The sequence below is a fragment of the Amphiura filiformis genome, chromosome 8 (genome assembly GCF_039555335.1).
Source record: "Amphiura filiformis chromosome 8, Afil_fr2py, whole genome shotgun sequence".
NCBI classification, from domain to species: Eukaryota; Metazoa; Echinodermata; class Ophiuroidea; order Amphilepidida; family Amphiuridae; genus Amphiura; species Amphiura filiformis.
Window position 1 is genome coordinate 64,647,592 of NC_092635.1, and position 20,004 is coordinate 64,667,595.

General features: G+C 37.8%; 2 protein-coding genes across 2 annotated transcripts in view; both read left to right on the forward strand.

Annotated features, from left to right (window-relative positions):
* Positions 1 to 586: 586 nt before the first annotated feature.
* LOC140159660 (uncharacterized) lies at positions 587 to 979 on the forward strand. Its single transcript, XM_072183155.1, has one exon. The coding sequence runs from the start codon at positions 587 to 589 to the stop codon at positions 977 to 979; it is 393 nt and encodes a 130-aa protein (XP_072039256.1).
* A 12,836-nt stretch (positions 980 to 13,815) lies between these two features.
* The window catches only part of LOC140159661 (hepatocyte growth factor-like protein), a 52,608-nt gene continuing 46,419 nt past the window's right edge, over positions 13,816 to 20,004 (forward strand). Inside the window, exons 1-3 of the mRNA XM_072183156.1 lie at positions 13,816 to 13,866; positions 14,992 to 15,086; positions 16,786 to 16,913. Coding sequence (XP_072039257.1) covers positions 13,816 to 13,866; positions 14,992 to 15,086; positions 16,786 to 16,913 — 274 coding nt within the window. The remainder of the gene's footprint in view (positions 13,867 to 14,991; positions 15,087 to 16,785; positions 16,914 to 20,004) is intronic.

Sequence of the window (20,004 nt, forward strand, 5' to 3'; positions counted from 1 at the left end):
AACAGGTTGACTAGTGTTTTTGGTATTTGTGGTAATGTTTGTGACTGGTTTAAGTCATACCTGAGTAATCACACAAACAGAGTGAAGGTTGCCGGTGTACTATCTGATTCGCAAACTTTGAACTTCGGCCTGCCACAAGGCTCTGTAATCGGCCCACAGTCATTCTCGTTCTACACTCATCCTTTTGCCAACATCATCAGCGTTCATAAGGATGTAAAATACCACTTCTATGCCGACGACATACAACTGTACATTCCATTCAGTCCACGCAATAAATCTGAACTGGACAATGCACTGAGCACTCTCACTAATTGCATCATGGATATCAAACTTTGGATGGACCGCAACATGCTTCAATTAAAAAAAACAAAAACTGAGTTCTTTGTCATATCCAGCCCACGATTCGAGCACTCTATATCAGAGGTGAGGCTGAATATTGGATCTGATGTTATTGTTCCATCTACTACCATAAAGAACCTTGGTGTTGTGTTTTGTTGTGTTTGACAAAACGTTATCAATGTCAAACCAGGTCTCTTCGATATGCCGTTCAATAAGCTTCCACCTCCGCAACTTAGCGCGTATCCGAATGTTTCTAGACCAAGCTGCCTGTCAAGATGCAGTTCGAGCCATTATAACATCTAGGCTTGATTATGCCAACTCCCTGCTTTATGGTATTACATCGAAAGACTCAAACAGACTCCAACGTCTACAGAACCGTGCTGCCAAGCTCATCTTCAAGGCAAAAAAGTATGATCATGCCACACCTCTCCTTCGTGAACTCCACTGGTTACCAATACCTAGTCGCATCCATTTCAAGCTGTTAACCATTGTCTACAAATGTTTCATGGATTCAACAACATCACCATCATACATCACTGAACTCATTCAGCCTTACATTCCCAGTAGAAGTGGATTACGCTCTGCCCAGGACACCAGGCTTCTCATTGTTCCGCATACACGCACTCTAAGTAGTAGATAAAGGGTGAGAAACAGACCATTATCAGAAATAATGGGTGTGTTGTTCATGACTGGTGACTAACATTGAGCAAAATTAAATTGTTTGCATCAAAATATGTATATATAATTGTTTAAAAATAAGTTTAATGCCAAACTGTACTTTCTTGAATTAAAAACACTAACACCTCAGACGCCAGCATTATCAAATCAATAATAGTTATTGATCTCAATTTACATTTGTATTTGAAGTGGTTTGGTAGGTTTTAATCCGCTGGAGTGTATTCACCCGTGACCGTTGTTATTCAAATGATTAGTGAATAATGCAAAGAGTTGTCAACGTTTGTTCTAGGGTTTCAACACCATGAAATTTATATTTTAGAAAAATGTGAGTAACCAGATATTTGAAACACCTAGCAGAGAGTAGTTATTCTTGAGAGGGCACTCACCTCATTTGCATGGCAAAATTACCCGCCTCCTCTGCAGCCAATTTGGTTTCGGCTCCATCGAAATCAAGCTGGTCACGGAGGAGACTACTTTCCTTTGTGTTTGTTCATTTGTGTATGGAGAGCCCTTCTTGGAGTCCGTTTGGACTCAGGCTACCCTCTCAGCTAGAGTCCGACGCTGCATTGTACTAGAAACACCTTCTCTGTGAACTCGCTAGAGCAAGGAAAATAAAAACTGGTTTCATTACTATCTGTTTTTGAGCTTTTTGCAGGTCTGCGACCATGGTGTTACCACAACTGTCTTTAAGGTCATTAACATATGCTGGAGTCTAGCACAGGTCAACCAAAGTCCCGGATTTTAATAAGACAATAATGATTGACACACACACCAGGAAGTTTCTCATCCAAAAGAATGAGAAAATTTAAATTCTCACCATTTTGGCCGTTTCTCATCAAAATGTCCGTTTTCTCATCCAAAACTTCATTTAGCTTAGGCCTATTGATCATAAATTTGCTGGTAGGGTAAAACTCGTTTTAGGGGGGTGTTTAAAAAAGTTGGCCACACATGCGTATAGGCCTACATTATCATACTTGAGTGCCCTCCCCCTCCCGGTGAAATTTGAGACTCATTTGGTCACCGCCCCAAGCGCCCTTGCCCACACGAAGTCGCCCAGGAGTAGGCCCTACCTGGCATTATTAATTATTAGTGGTTAGCCTCTCTAAATACAGTCGCGTATCGTGTTGTCAATTATCGTTACTTGTGTCCATGGATATGACCCCATGTATAAGTAGTCTTCATAGAATTCACACAGTCTATGCCATGTCATTTACGGATACAAAGAGGATAATAATGTTGAGGGCGCCCACAAAATCTTACACCGTCTTACACAATGTTCCAAGGCAAAGTTCAGTTTAATATTTACTCATCATTACAAATACAGACGTTTTATTATGTGATGATGTTGTCTGGATGGGTGGACAGTTGCCACACTGTGGAAAAACAACAACCGGGAATCCGCATTCATTTACAAATAGCATTAAATTAGTATCACATAGTGGCCTCCGTGCAGTGGAAAACCTTAATTCTTTCATAAAAAAGAAATGAAAATGACAAAAAAAAACCGGATCCACCTGTACGCCTATAAAATGGGCACAGAAATGTGTCTCAAATATGAATGAATTTTAAGAAACATACGGGATATGATGAACCAATGACCTGACGCCATGATAGTAGGATCTATTAGTCGTTTTATATACAATGTATATACCGTGTTGTCATAATACCAATATTTGACATAATATATAACGAGTAATATTTAGTATTGTAAATATGCAGTTCATATGCACAAACGAACACTGATCTTTATGATATTCAGGTTGTTGTACATCTCATATAACATGTCATATAGGAGGTCATATGTGTTGACCTTCTCCTATTGTATTTGTTCATCTGTGTATGGAGAGGATTAGCGCCATTAAAACTCCATCAGTATTTGGGCGTAGTTCAGTGAACTCACCAGATTGCTATTCCAAGTACTTTGATAAATACAGATAATAATGTATTAATGGGTCGAGGCGATTGCATTGAAAAACTAATAAATTATTCATAACAGTTACGTAATCAATCGATAGTGCGGACACTTTTCATTTACAAACCACCAAAATTCGTAATCTTTTAGCGTTGGAAAAGAAACCACGTGAATAGAGTGTCATAGCCCTGCACCTAGTAACGTGTGTCCAATGGTGCTCCCCATTATGGGTAGGTCACAGTAAGGCTTTGCACTCCCAGCCTCTTGACTTGTAATGAGTACCGTGGGTTAGTTGCGAAGCTCCCCTGGTCGGGTAGTATCCCGGGGGTTCTTGCCTAGTAGCTAATTAGCATGGACCGTTGAGCGTTTTTGGGTTGGGCAAGGATAAAGACAGATTCCTTCTAGAAACTAATGGCAAGTTTATTATACATGTACTGAGTATACATTCAACAAAACGGTTACTTTTCATTTATGAGTATTACCTCGTTATGCTAATTAAATTTTAATTTGCATAAATTTAACTATCTTTATTAATTGAGCACCAGTGGTGTTCTATAAAATAGTATTGTTAATGTTATACGGACTGCAGTAGCCCTCTATATAATTTTCTCTTGCCATGTAACATTTGCATTTAAATTGAGCTGTAAATGCATTTGTTTTCTAAGTCTACCTGAGACTAGTAACGAACTCAGATTCTACATGTATGTTGTGATCCTTTCCATAGTGTTTCTAGAATGTCCATGGTATTCCTTTTGTTTAGCTCGCAGCCCGAGACCGTTATCTTGAGCTATTGTGTTGATAATGGTCTCTGGGCAGCTAGCCACCTCCATTACTCTAGGTAATGGTTGGGGCAGCCAACCTTAAACAAAAGAAATACAATGGATAATCTGTGAATAGAAAAGGGCTAGACGTATATCTGATGATAAAGCCTTCTCTGTAGCAGGACCTTTTCTTTGGAACAAACTCCCTCGCCATATCCGCCACTCTCCAACGCTGGCAAGCTTCCGGTCTAATCTAAAGACTCATTTATTTGATATTTGATTTGTTGTTTGTTCTTGTATGTTTTTTTCTTCTTTATTTTCTTTTGTAAAGCGCTGTGATACATAGTTTTCTTTGTAAGAGCGCTATAAAAGTGCCTGCATAGTATAGTATATAGTATAGTATAGTATAGACAGAATGCATGCGGGTATAAATATTTGGAATTTCTATCAATGTTAGCGTAAGTAATTATGCTAGCGCTGGGTGTAACTCAAAATGTGAACACAACTTCTGAACACAAATGAATGTAAGCAAGCATTGAATGTAAAGAAGGAGATCAGATTACAATAAATGTAGGCCTATATGTAGACTACCCCGTAGTCCACTTGCCCATTGTATATACTCTGGATATTGTATTTAAGCTTAAAACTCTGATTTAATTAATGTGTGCACAATTGATAGATTTTCACATCTGATCAGTCACCCTACTGTTTGTTAGCTTCCCAAGTGGACTATTGACATTGCCTTGCGGTTAAGATTTTTAACACAGGACTCTATGGAGAGTTAGGCCAATTTCTGGCCTAACTAAAATTGGCCATGATGTAATGCATCTTTAAATGGATCTGCCTTGTGATTGGTCGCCCATACCTCGCTATGTTTTAAATCGTCTGGGCCCGCGCCATTACCATTAACTACACCGTAAACAACTGTCTGTGGTATTTGCGGCGCTTTTGTGTTGACGCTGAAAGTTAATCTCTCATCAAACATCTAGCTGCGTACTTGTGGTTAATGGACTGATACACAAGTATGCTTGACAGTGTGTTTTTAGAGAGCAAAGTCCAGGGGTAAAGTTCTGCTTACAATTCAAAGTTCATAGTCGAAATTTGGGGTTCGCTATCAATAAACTGGTAGATTCCAAAATCAGAATTGTTCAGTATTAAAGTGAGCCGTTATAATTATGCAAGATAATGTTGCATTCAATTACTTTCATTGTCACTAATCGTCTGATATTTTTAACTCTTTATGACCATTTTACTATTGAATACTTTAATTTTAATAAACATCAGTATAATTTTGAGTTCAACGAAATGGGTTCATCATGACTAATAATAACATATTTTTATCAAAATTCGACTATGGCATAGTCTAGCCTATATGGAGAGTCATTGACTAGTACCCATTGCAGTTATTGATCCAACATGTTTCTGATTGTCCTTAGTTTCAGACTATTTTAATCTATTTAACTTATTTTGAGCATAATTTGAGCAAGAAAGCTGGTTGAAAATTTTTCAATTCAACTTCAAGCAGAATCAGTGTGTCTCTGACATCTGCTATCTACTGAAGATAGCAATATGATTACCATGTTAAAAGTTCACCAAGACTTAGGCTTACATCAGTTTACAGTCAAGAGGGACAAGCAGCCAGGCAGACACACAGAAACAAAGAAAAACATGACCACAAAGCCTGATTATAAGTGTTGAATTATATGGCCTATAGTGAAATCTTAAGCCTACCCCACCCCCAACTTACCTGATCCACTGGCCCATTTTATGAGCTCCAACCAGTGCCCTAGCCCAGAGTATCACCATACTGATCTCTTCTCCATATGGCACTGAGTCATTGCATACCATTGATGATACATATTATGATTGTAAACATTACATGGGCTACCAGTATTGAAATCATAAGCTTAGCCTGCCCCCCCCCCCCCCCCCACACACACACACCGTAAGCTTACCTGATCCAGGTGCCTATTCCGACCAGTACCCTAGCACCATACTGATGTCTTCTCTATCTGGCACTGAGTCATTGTTTTATGCCACTGATGATGTGAGCTTGCAAAGTAATATTATGATTGTAAACATTACATGGGCCTAAGTCACTCTACAAAATGGAATCTTGCACTCAAACACACATTGCGGGTCATAACTCACCTTAGCACTGGTATATTTGAAGCAAAAGTTGTAGTTCTCTTCAATTTTAACAAGTGTACCACAGATGGTAGAGATTGAATAATTTTAAGCAGCCTTTTTTTAACAGAAACACTGACACGATTTTGCATGTAAAATAGGCAATTCCTGGACATCGTAGACTTTGAGGGCCAGTCGTAAAAAATAATGACGGTCAACCTATATTTTTTCCCAGCCAGAGGGATCAGGCAAGGGCTGATTTCAATCATCATAGCTGTCGCTTAAAACTGAGTCGCTCCTGTGAAGAAAAAATTACGTTTTCTAAGGGCAAATTTAGCATATCTCGATGGGAGTCTGATTTGGTGGTGTGAGATCAGATCACATACCCTTCTGGGTACTCATTGCGCTCTACAGCTGCCACTTGCCTTTCCATTCCGAGATCCCACAAGTTGGCTGGTGACAGAGCATTTTCCATCATTGCTCCTGTTCTATGGAATGGCCTGCCTTCCCACATTCGTGACTATCCCAATGTCCAAACCTTCAAAAAGAACCTGAAAACTCACTTATTCACCTAAAAAAAAAAAAAAAAAAAGGTTTGTCTCACGAACATTTGCCAAAAAAGCTAAGTGCTATGTTTTTTTTTTTTTTTTTTTTTTTTTTTTTTTTTTTTTTTTTTTTTTGTTTTTTTTTTTTTTTTTTTTTTTTTTTTAGCCTGAGACAAATGAAAATCACAAGACAGGTATTGGAAAACTACAAGTGGTCTTACAATGAAAGAGAAGCAACAAATTTACAATGTTAATATTCTGTAACTGTATTTTATTTGCCTTCCTAGAGCTGATCACTATTATTAAAAATCAGTGCAAAATACGGGTTACAGCTTAGCCCGACACCAACTCATTTTTAGGGCATTCAGAGTAACCGAATCGGTAGCACCGATGCAGTGCCCAATTCCTCAGCACAGTCCCCCCTGTTTTAACTATACGAATACGAACAATCATGTTGAAATAAATGGTACAAAATTCGTTAAAAAACAGCTACAAAAAATACAAAAATTTATGAAAACAACATGGCTTCACTCGATCGCAGAGTTCTCCGTAGTCTAAGTCCTTTTATATTGCATCCACTTTGCTTCGTCCGCTTTACGCTCCGTGCCGTTGCAAGGATGGCGTGAAACTAGCGAGACTGAGGCTACGGTGTGGGTTACGGGCTATCTGCAACACTAATGGCATACGCGCTGCCTGACATTTTCGATGGTTTTCTGACATTGAGGAATTCATTTTTACTACGTTGGTCGAACTATCGGGAACCGGAAAAATCGGGGAAAAAAAAAAAACCTTTAAAAAGGCGGTCAGCGCGTAGACAAACGCGCTGTATCGCTTGCACATACTTCTGCGCGCGGGTTCGTGAGACAAACCTTTTTTTTTTTTTTGGCCTAATGGGCTATTCCACTGAAAATCCACACAACCACAGGGGGAGTATGAATTTCAAATGGAATGAACACATTAGACAGCTCCATTTGAATTTTTTACACCCTCCGGAAAGACTTAATCTGAATCTTCCACGGAAGGAGTGCAAGTTTCCAAAATCTTCCACAGGGGTAGTGTGGATTTCAAATGGAATAGCCCAATGTTTACTCCCTCTTGCATATTTCCTTTTCCATAGCGCTTTGTTTCTTCATTTAAAAAGTGCTCTCCAAGTCTGTGTATTTTTATTATTATTATTATTATTATTAATATGCAGACAAATGGCCAAATTGATAGAAAAATACCTATGATAAATTTATCTGTACAAATTGTCGCACTCCGAGTGACGTATGGTATATTGCAACCCTGCGGTATAATTGCAACCCTGTGGTTCTTGAGTTATGTTGTAAAGAGGGCTGAAAGAACAACACTTTTGTAAACATACATAACTCATTAACGACAATAAATTAAGCAAGTTTTCAAAGTATATGACTTGTAGGATGAACTTTTGCAAAACACCATAGTGTTATTTTTCAATAATATATTGATTCAGATTCAGGCATTGTCTTTTTTAAAGACATTTTTTGTTTGTTTCCTATTTGTTCTCTCATCTTTTCTTGGGACCCCATCGGAATTAAGCTGGCCTTTTGCTGCGTTATCCCAGCTTGTCATATTTTTTGTCCGTGTGTCTTGATCCCAAATGGCTTTGTGGTTGGATTTAATTTGGGAGGGCGGGTTAGTGTAGTGGTCTTCTCACTCGCTTCTCACCACTGTGGCCCGGGTTCAATTCCCCGCGGCGCCACATGTGAGTTTGGTTGCCGATCCATGCTCATCCTCGCAGGTTTTTCTCCGGTTCTCGGTTTTCCTCCTGCATCTGAAATCGGACCTCTTCCCATATCCCTGTCCCGTCATATCCGGATGGCGTCCCTTAAATTTAGTAGCCTCTGAGCACTATTGGGATTAGCCTGGCTTCGGCCGAATGTTATAAATAAATAATTAATTTGTCACATTCAAGTGCTTTGTAATGATTTTTCTGTCTCTATCATTTGTTTTTGTATTCTAATGATTTTGCCAAATAAAAAACAAACAAACAAACACATTGCTTTAATTATAAAAGATGTTATTTTAAGAATCACATTGAAGTTACAATTAACATCTTGTCTCATTGAAGTGCTTTGTAATGATTTTTCTGTCTCTATCATTTGTTTTTGTATTCTAATGATTTTGCCAAATAAAAAACAAACAAACAAACACATTGCTTTAATTATAAAAGATGTTATTTTAAGAATCACATTGCATCAGCCTTAAAGGTCAGGTATATTGCTCGGACAACATCATATCAATGGCAAGGTAATATTATGAGGACAATGAAAATGGCTCTTTTTTTTGAGAAAATAAGACGCGTTTAAAATTGATATTCATAAAAAACTAACTTAGGGGTACTACACCTCGATAAATTTGTGTCTATTTTGCATTTTTCTCAAAACTAATAACACAGTGGTAACAAAGTTATGTTATATATTATAGGGGCAAGGAAGGAATCCAATTATTACACTGGAATTTCAGTGACCCAAGACAAGCGGTTCGTTATTTATGATAAGAAAAGAGATACCACTAGGTTGTACCTCATCTGCTATCATATATACTGAACCGCTTGTCTTGAGTCACTGAAATTTCAGTGTAGTAATTGGATTCCTTGCCCCAATAATATACATAAATTTTGTTACCGGTGAGTTATTATTTTTTGAGAAAAATGCAAAAATAGTCACAAATTTACCACAGGGGTGTAGTACCCCCTTAAGTGATGAGTTCCTTCGAACGAGACAGATTTGACATGCAATATAATTTTGTATATCTTTTATTGCGCATAATTACACTTGCCCATTTTAACCAACACGGCTGATCACTACTAATTTTGGTACACAGTTTCGTGAAAAAATATTGAAATTGATAACTATGCAAACATTCATAAGTTTGAAATTATCAACTTTCACACACAGTACTGCCGAGAGCCATAACAGGCCCAGGGGTAAGGGGTAAAATGAACGCATGGGCCACTTGATCAGCGATGGCATGCAGCCGGGACTTTAAAAGTGTGTGTGTATGGGGGTGCATGTGAACAGCAGTGGCATAAATTTCTTTGTGATGGGGTGAATAAACACACATTGAACTTGAAACGGAGCGAAGTAGCATGTTTAGCTGTCATATCCTAATTACGTTTCTTGAACCAATTCCGTGATATGGCACCTCTAAGTTAAAATAATCAAATGTGAACATTGAAGGAGACAAATGCGTTCGAAGCGTGCAAATATTTGAAATTTTAATATGGCGTTTTGCTCCCAGATTAGGTTTCTCTGATTAACTTCCGTGTGAAGTGCAGAAAGTCTGCCAATTTCAATTTCAAATATGTATATTGAATGTCTGTTAATTTCAATACCAATTTCAAGCTATGATTAAGTATGACATTTGAATGGGACAAATGTGCGTGAAGTGCACGAAAATGTGCAATGCGAAAGCAGCTAATTTTGCCTCCAGATTTCACTTGCCAACTACTAAAGAATGCTGATGGATACATGAAGTCATTGTTATCTACTAAAGATAGCTGTGAAGTTATTGCTATCTACTGAGGTTAATAGCTGATGGCTATGTAAAGTCATTTCTATTATACTGAAGATAGCTGATGGCTATGATAAGTCATTAATATCTACTGAATGTAGCTCATGATTACTATATGAAGTCATTGCTATCTACTAAAGATAGCTGTGAAGTCATTGCTATCTACTGAGGTTAGCTGATGGCTATGTCAAGTCATTTCTATATGCTGAAGATAGCTGATGGCTATGATAAGTCATTAATATCTACTGAATGTAGCTCATGATTACTATATGAAGTCATTGCTATCTACTGAAGATAGCTGAAGGCTATAAGAAGTCATTAATATCTACTGAAGATAGCTGATGACTATGTGAAGTCATTGCTATCTACTGAGTTTAGCTGATGGCTATGTTAAGTCATTTCTATATACTGAAGATAGCTGATGGCTATGATAAGTCATTACTATCTACTGAATATAGCTGATGGCTAAGTTAAGTCATTGATATCTACTGAAGATAGCTGGTGGCTATAAGAAGTCATTAATATCTACTGAAGATAGCTGATGACTATGTGAAGTCATTGCTATCTACTGAGGTTAGCTGATGACTATGAAGTCATTAATATCTACTGAAGATAGCTGATGACTATGTGAAGACATTGTTATCTACTGATGTTAGCTGATGGCTCTCTGAAGTCATTACTATCTACTGAAGATAGCTAATGGCTATGATAAGTCATTACTATCTACTGAATATAGCTGATGGCTAAGTTAATTCATTGATATCTACTGGTGTTAGCTGATGGCTCTGTGGAGTCATTGCTATCTAGTAAAGATAGCTGGCTGCTCTTTGAAGTCATTGCTATCTACTTAGAAAAGCTGACGGCTATGTAAACTTATTGATTTTTTTTTACAGGGTTAGGGCCCTATATCATTATTGTCAACTTGATATTTGCCAATTTAGAAATGGCCATATGAATTCATTGTTATCTATTGATATAAGGTGATGGCTATGTAAAGTCATTTATTTACTGATGTTGCTGTCAGTGCTATCAATTGAAGATAGCAGATTGTTCTGTGAAGTCATTGCTATCTACTGAAGATAGCTGATATCATAGCAAACACAAAATATTTTCACAACATTTGCTGTTTTTAAAATGTTATAATAATGTTAAATGTGTGGTTTTAGATTGGTTGAGAAATCACAGAAAAACATCTTGAAAATGATTTGTAAATATTTCTGATAATATGCAGAAACATTTATATTTTAGTTCATTGTGGCATTGTTTGCACAGTTCATTTTCCATTGAAACAATCCATTGTCGTCATCCATTCATTTTGTGTGTAAAATTGCGTCAAATTCAGCGCTATTTACAAGGAGTGTGTAGCCTATATTTTATTAAAACTATAGGCAGAAAACGAATGGTTTTGTTGAATTAGGCCCCTATGTTGTAAAATATATGTGACACACTCCCTAATTCTTATAAAATAGTGCTGAAGTTGCCAGATTTCACAAACAAATTGAATGGATGTCGACATCATGTCAACTGATTTTGAGGGGCATGCCAACTTGTATGGGGGAAAATTGTGAAAAATAGGCTAAAAAGTACAAAACAAAAGGCCTAAAATCTTAAATATCAGGGCGGCCAGCATCTCACAGGGGGAGGAGGGGCAAGACTTCCCACGGGCTGTTCCCTTTGCCCCCCCCCCATCATTTACCCATGATCCTTTGCGGACGCGTAACCCACCTAATTATTAGCTCCGTAAAATGACCTAATTGATTTTCATTGCTATATATTTCAGAAATGTCAACTGGAAATAATACTAAAAGTTTACCAAAATATAAAACGGATACTCTATGGATTTGTTGTTGCTGAAAAATAGGATTTTCACCCCCGTAGAAGTAGTATAAATAGATAGTTTTAGACCCAAGCTGGTAAGAAAAAATGGTCCCTGGTTTAATGGCTTTTACGTGCTCTCGCAACCCATTCCTTAAAAACATACTGTCAAAACCCAATGGTCCAACCCTAAACTATGCCAAAGCACCCTAAATTATACCGCCCAGGCCTATATCATACCACCAAACCCAAAGGACTTTGCTAGAGGGTGCAACATGATTCAACAACCACAGATTCGGAAACAAGAACCTCTTTTATAATTGGGAATAGAGATCACAGTGACTCATTTCTAAATAAAGAACCTTTTTTAGATTTCGGAATGGAGAACCTTTTTTTCATATTCGGAATAGAGAACCTTTTTCATGTTTGGAATAGAGAACACATTGACTTATTTCGGAATAAAGAACCTCGTTTTCTTCACTTGAAATATTCTACTATACTTTTAGTACAATATACACACAATGATTGTTCTTACACATGACAGCATCCCTGCAGTCAGACATATGGATTTTTGAGCAATTCCAATTGAGTTTATCGACAGTTACATGTTGAGAAGCAAAAATAATAAAACTGCCAAACTGACCAACCCTTTCTTCAATCATGGATGGTCAAAAGCTAGCAATATTCAGATTCAATTTCAGATTCAGATTCATTTACTTGGTTCCATCTCAAACATACAAATTCACAAATATAAATAACTAGATTTCGTGGTTCTCGTAATAGGCCTATTTCTAATAGCCCAACAACCATTCTGAAGTACCCCGGAAATTGTCACGTTCTGCTGAAATAAGCCTATGCACGCGTTGAAATATGTGTTGAAAAATAGGGCTATTGGTCGGATTAGATGTACCTGTTATGTGTTGATGAGATGCACTTGCATGATTAGTCGCACGCGCTCGCCGGTACTCGCGCAATATGTACATAATAGAGCACTGCGCAGACGTGATACGCACCCGTGCATGCGTTAGCGAAGCCACTCGCACGACGCGATAAGCTTGCGGACAGAGGGGACGGACGGACGGACACGCCATGATTAGTATTATGATAAGGTGAGGTTGCTATCAATAAGTAATTTGTCATTTTTAAAATTGCACAAATTTCCAAACAACGGTTCATATGCTCACAATGATTAAACCTTTGATATCAAATTTGGTATCAATCTTCGAAGGATATCAAAAAATTATTATATAAATTATTTTGCAATAAACTCATCAGACTCTGATAAAATGGGGATGGAACTAGTGGTGATTTTTTAATTTGGCTGTGTTTATACAATATGTGGAACAAGCAATGCACTACATATTGTCACTTTTAGCACACATTAAAAAATAACATTTTCTCACAATAGTAATTAGGGGAAAAAAGAGAAAAAGAGGCCATACCTAGCAAACACAAAAACGTTTTAAAAACGTTTTAAATAAGTTATATTTTGGCTTTTGGTTTAGGTAAAAACGTTTTAATAACATTAAATGTCGGGTTATATAAAGATCATGATAACGTTTTAAAATATTTTGTATGAAAACACACTACAACAATATTTTTAAATGTTTTCATAAAATGTTATTGTAAACTATTTTTGCAAACATTTTTGCCAAATATTGTGTCAATACTTAAATAACATTATGTCAAAATATTTGAAGCCAGCAAACACAGAAATGTTCTTAAAATGTTTTTTTCAAAACCTTTTAATAACATTTAAATGTCGGGTTATATAAAGGTCATGAAAACGTTTTTAAAACGTTATTGAAAATATTTTGGGCAAACATTTTTCACAAAATGTTTTTTCAACCCCAAAATAACATTTTGTTTAGAATGTTTTGTATCAAGTTTTCAAGAATGTTTTTGGAATGTTATTAAAACGTTTTTATACCCTTTATATAACCCGACATTTAAACGTTTTCTGTAAAACATTTTTGTTTGCTGAGCAGTAGCTTATCAAAAATGTTTTTAAGGTTATGAAAACGTTTTATACTCTTAATATACCCTTTATATAACCCGACATTTAAACGCTTTTCTGACAACCTTTTATAACCTATTGCGAATGATGTCGAAAACGTTATCAACACAAAAGGAAGTAGGCAAGAATGAGAAACAGGTGATGACTTTATACAATGATGTTGGCCTAATTCATTATAAAGTCATGGCAAGTAGCAGAGGATGAAATGCTTACAATGTTAATAAAGGTAGAAAGGTCAATTCAACAAAATAGTGTCACAAGAAAATGAACCAAATTGCCAAACCTGAGCATTCATATTACTTTGATTTCATATGTTGATTTCTGTGACTCTGTTGCAGTTTAAAGCAATGTTGCAACATTTGCTATTTTCAAAATTCTGATTTTGTAATGTACTTTGATAAATACCCTGCAATAATCAAGGCTTTACGCTGTCAAGTCTGTGACCAAATTTGACATTTTTATTAAAACACTGAGCAAGGCATATTATATGATTGTAATAAACATAGCCAAATTACAAAGTCGCCGCTAGTTCCATCCCCATTTAATCAGAGTCTGATGAGTTTATGGCAAAATAATTTAAATAATAATTTTCTATACACTTTCCTTCTAAGGTTGATACCAAATTTGATATAAAAAGTTTAATCATTGTGAGCATAGGAACCGTTTTTTACAGATTTGAAAAAATTATACCTGAAGCTTCAAAATGACACTTCAACCAACTTTGTACGATATCCTGAAATGAAGTTGCATTTCTTCACATTTGCCTTGCAATAGCACAACACTGAGAAATCTGTACAAAATTTGATTCTGTTGAAACAGCTCCATAAAATGTCAATTTATAATTATTTTTAGTTTTTGTACAGCTGTGTAACTTTGCGGCTGTATAAGAGAAGCATGAACTATTTCAAATCTGTTAAAATCTAATTTTTTCAAAATGTGAAAGTTTTGGATATTTTGCAGAAAAATCACATTTTCTGACTTCTGAGCTCATTTGTGGTTGGAGGTCACATGTGAGTCAAGAACCAGGTCACAAACTGCTTAGTGCGATGATCACATGATACCAAAAAAAACAAAAAAAACAAGTAGGAAATTTAAATCCAATTTTTGCTAAATGTTGATTAAATACAATCATATCAAATACCATGTTGTTTATTCCTTTGTCAGACATAGACAATTGATCACAGCCTCAATTCTATTGTATTGAGGAACTCCTAATTGATTACTTATTGACCAATGGTTGATCTTTTTGTTTTCCATATTTAGGGTGGACACCGGCTAGAGCTGTTAGATCCAACAACTGAGGATGTACTGTACTCACTGACTCCAGCAAACCAATATATCTCTCAAGGTGACAACACGTAAGTCAAACAAACAAACAAACAAACAAATCAAGGTCTTCAGGAAAAATATCATCATGTGGTAATAAATTTGTGTTGGACAATCGATTACTATAATTAGGGATGACTAATGAACCATCAAGTTGATTAGAACACTCCCATAGACATGCAGGGAGCTCAACTGTGCACTGCTTGCACAGACATTTCTAAATTGAGCTCATTCTTTTATTTTTCAAAATTTTTCTGTAAAAATTGGGGATGTTAATTCCAATTATGTTTTGTAACTATCCTGCAAATTACAGCAACATAACTTATTTGATTTTTCCTGTAAGTGTGAGTCAAAGTTGGTCCATCGCCACAGTGCGCTTAATTGCCAGTGGCCAAGTACAGCACTGCTCAGAATGGCACAAAATATTCAGATTAATAAGATCAGGTGAAAACCTTGACCTACTGAGCTGTAATTTGGCAGAGTTGCCGTTATTACCTCTATCATACCTTCTGTAAAAAGGTTAAAAAAATGGACAAATAGATCTCGAGTTAAAAAATAAATCACCAGCTTCCCTTTGGAATTTCCATACACCTTTCGTGTCATGTTAAATAGATACCTTTCTGAACATAAATGTGAAGTTTCGTGCTCATTTGATGTATTTTTCACCTGATTTCAAAACCAAACGTTTTCTCATATTTATACCATCTACACTGACTGCTATACACGCACAGGAGCTGTACTTTTAAAATACGCGCCTAATCAATAATGAGTCTTTCACTCCATTGTTAAAGTACTGTGCTCCCTGTAGTATTATGGAGTGACCAGGTCCTAGTGTGATGGTTTTGAAGCAGATGACAGTGTTCATTCAAGCCTATCAAGGTCAGTTATTAGCCACTTGCTGAATGGCTGGGCATTATCAGCTATCAAAGAGATATCCGTGATGCAGCTGCCAATCACAGTAGAGGTTAAACATTTTGTTAAAACCCCAAAAGTGATATCAGGACAAAGCTGTGCATGTTGGTACTTGATTGTTTAGATTCCTATGTTGAAAACCCCTTGTAGTAGTATTTTTTTTTATGTGTAGTATAATTTATATTGTTGTGGAAAAAAGTTCACCTGGACCTTTGATTTTGTGCCATTTCAGCCATTTTAGATGATTTTTAGCAAAGGTTTTCTAAAAGCATGATTTCAGTGCCTCGGTTTGAAGAAATAATTTATGATATTGACTAGTAAAGTGCCATTTCATAAGAAACCCCTTTGATACTTTCACAATATGCTTGTTTCAGGTTTGCATATATATTAAAATAAAGAAATATAAAAAGGTAAATATATGCTTATACCAATTTTGCTCCCATTGCTATTTTTGGACTTTGTCATTTTATTTTGCTCCAATGACCGGTCAGTATGGGAAACTTTGAAAATTCATAATTCGAAAGGTTTTTGACCGATTTTGACTATTTAACCACCAAAATACTTCTGCTGATGAGTTCTTTCCAGAAAACAATCTTTTGTAGCAATAGGGGCAACATGACATTTTGATGGTCATCCCTACTATAATGGTTTAGTACTGCATATCTCGGTTTAATCTTCACTGAGCTGGAAAGGTCACAGTGAATTTGCCGTGGACATAAGTGCACTATGCATGGAATCGCCAATATTATAAAGTGATACATAAATTGGTACATGCACCAAGTTATTTCTTGTTGTGTGTTGCATTTATCATGTTTACAGAGCCACCATGCAAGAAGTGATGATCCCATCAGATGCTCATGGACCGTTCACCATGCGTCTCCTGAGACAAGCTGCTCAGTGGGGCGGTAGATATTACTTCAAGAGCTGTGCTGACATTCAAGTTCATAGTAAGAATATTGAAGAAATTATGGTGGTTTATCTAAAGGCCACTACAGAGAATATTTGATGTAACGTGTCTTCCTTATTTAAACTATTCTCATTCAATTTCCAGCAATGTTTTAGTTCTAACGAATGTTTGATGACGTAAAATGGATAATATGTTATGGTGAGTATCTGGTGGAAATACTCTCTAAATGTGAAAGAGTGAAAAACAGCTCAAAAAGAGTGGTTTTTCCACTCCTCCTTGGAGCTGTATGAGTGACCACTCCTTTTAGAGTGAAATTCACTCTTCAAAAGAGTGAGGAAATTCACTCGGAAAAAAGAGTGAATAAAATCACTCTTTAGTGAGAGTGAATTTCACTCCAAAGGAGTGGTCACTCATACAGCTCCAAAGAGGAGTGGAAAACTACTCTTTTGAGTTAATAGCTCTGAAATAAAGAAGTGAATGAGACTGACAAAAAATAATCACAGAAATAGGCACAAAATGTTCATTCATTCATGTATTTTTGTGAGCAAAGGATTTACAACACAATAAGTGTTATTACATGTTAATTAAGATTAAAATGGTAATTTTGGCATGATTAAAAGCTTAGTGACGAGGACTATGGGCCTAGCATCACACATGCAGATAGATGTGCTGCAGTATATAAACATGATAAATTAGAGACTGGTCAGAGATAACAGGCCTATGCTTTGGCCTGACCCTATAGCCTAAGCCTAGCTAGAGGCCTATAGTCCTCTGACTTTTGGCATCACACATGCAGATATAATGTGCTGCTCCAGTTGATTCATAGTTGTGTGCCCTCTCTCTGTCTCTGCTCTCGTGGAAGCTACATGTGCCTGGTTGTGATTATCACATTAGATTAATCCCTAATCCTTTTATTGGCGTGGTGACAGCTTGGATTCGAAACCAGTCATCTCTGAAGTCTCTCAGCTGACCTTCCTGACGAAATTGGTGGTCATCTTGAACCCTAAATGTGTGATCTTTCACAAGACTGTGAGCGACCAGTAAGCTTAAAACAGTAAGCTTAAGCCTGCAAGGCTGCATATTAGCTTTTATTCTGGTTCACATACACGAGTGTAAAACAATCAGCAATGGCCACAACACATCGCGTTGCCAAGCAATGGCCTCTAACAAAGAACGAAACAATAAACTCATTTGAAAGCTGGAAACATAACCTCCAGTATACACTGTCATTAGACCCAAGCTTTTCTCCCTACTTGGTTGAAGGAGCGGTATGGGGCAAAAAGTCAAAAACTTCCCCTCTTCGAGGTCCACTAACGACGGTGAGGACATACAGGAAGCCCAAAGGAAAACAGCAGTCCAGAAAAATGCTGCATTGGAGCTTATGCTTGGACAAATAGCCAACTATTGTCCAATTATCTCACGAAATACAATACTCAAAAACTGCACCAGCCTGAAACAAATATGGCAAGCCATCCGTCTCCATTTTGGCTTCCAAACAACAGGTGGCCACTTCCTAGAGTTCAACAGTATTACCCTTGGCCCTGATGAACGGCCAGAGGACTTGTACCAGCGTCTAGTAGCATTCACCGAAGACAACCTCATGCGTGAAGGAGGCGGCATCAGTCACCATGACCAAGTCATCGATGAAGATGAGGAGATTACGCCTACACTCGAAAACTTTGTAGTGTTAACGTGGTTGCGTCTTATAAACCCTGATCTGCCCCGATTAGTAAAGCAGCGGCACGGTACAGAGCTAAGATCCCGCACCTTGGCTTCTATCAAAGCCGAAATTTCTCAAGCTCTGGATTCGCTCCTGGATGAGCTGAGCTCAAACGATGCTGCTCGCAGCATGCGCACTAGTAGTCAGCGTGACCGATGCCTAAATTGAAAGCTAAGAAATCATTTGGTAAATCCTGCCCTCTGTGTGAGCAAGCTGGTCGGCATGACCATGCGCATTTCTTAAGCGAGTGCTGCACTCTCCCTGAAAAGGACAGAAAATACCTGGCCCAGCGCTCGTCAGCTTAACATCCTTGATGATTGTGACAGCGACTCGGATTTAGCATGCGCCTTTGTTGACCAAACTGACCTTAGTGCGCAGCCCAATGTTCAGACAGCGCTAATTCATGTTGATCAGTCTCCTTATGTAGATGCATTCCACAAGCACCATGCGGTCCGCATCACCATTGACAGTGGATCCACTGGTAATCTCATTCGCGAAAACACTGTCCAACGATTAGGATGCCCCATTCATCAGAGTTCGCAGTCTGCCCGTCAAGCTGATGGGTCATCCCCTCTTAAGGTAGTTGGGGAAACAACCCTCACCTTTACTCGTGACAGACACTCCTTTGTCTTTAAAGGTCTAGTTGTTAGAGACCTTGACGAAGAAATCCTTGCAGGTATTCCCTTCATGAAATGCAATGATGTCGCAATTCGCCCTGCTAAGAACCAAATCATCTTGACAGATGGTACAATTATCACTTATGGCGCCAACAAGAGCCCCAAATCCCAGCACACTGTTCGTCGTACCCATATACTTCGTGGACCTTCTCAAAACACTACCATATGGCCAGGCTCATACGTTGAGGTAAATCTCCCTGCAGACATCGTTGAATCAGATGCTACTTTTGCCATTGAGCCCCGTGTTGATACCCGCTCGGTAGGTTCCTACCGCCCAAACAAGCCTGGCCCAAGCCTGATGTAATCACAAGTATTGCAGGCAGGGTTCGCATTCCCAACAATACTGGTGTGCCACTTGTCATCAGAAAGCATGAACATCTTGGCCAGATACACACTGTTTTTTCACCATCACTAACTTCTAAGCCATCACACACTGCTGCAGCAGCATCAGTCAATGTCCCAAAGCCCAGTTCACCGGGTAACTACTCAGCTGCTGTTGCCCTTGACCCAGATGGTATACTTGGCACTTGTGAGCAATCCAACTTCTGCAGTCTTCTCGATGAGTACGATGAGGTTTTTGACCCTAGTTTCCCAGGTTACAATGGTGCTGTCGGCCCTTTCAAATCTGTGGTTAATATGGGACCAGTCCAACCCCCCCAACGCAAAGGTCGTCTCCCATTGTATGCACAGGATAAACTCCAAGAGTTGCAATCAAAGTTTGATCAGCTTGAAAA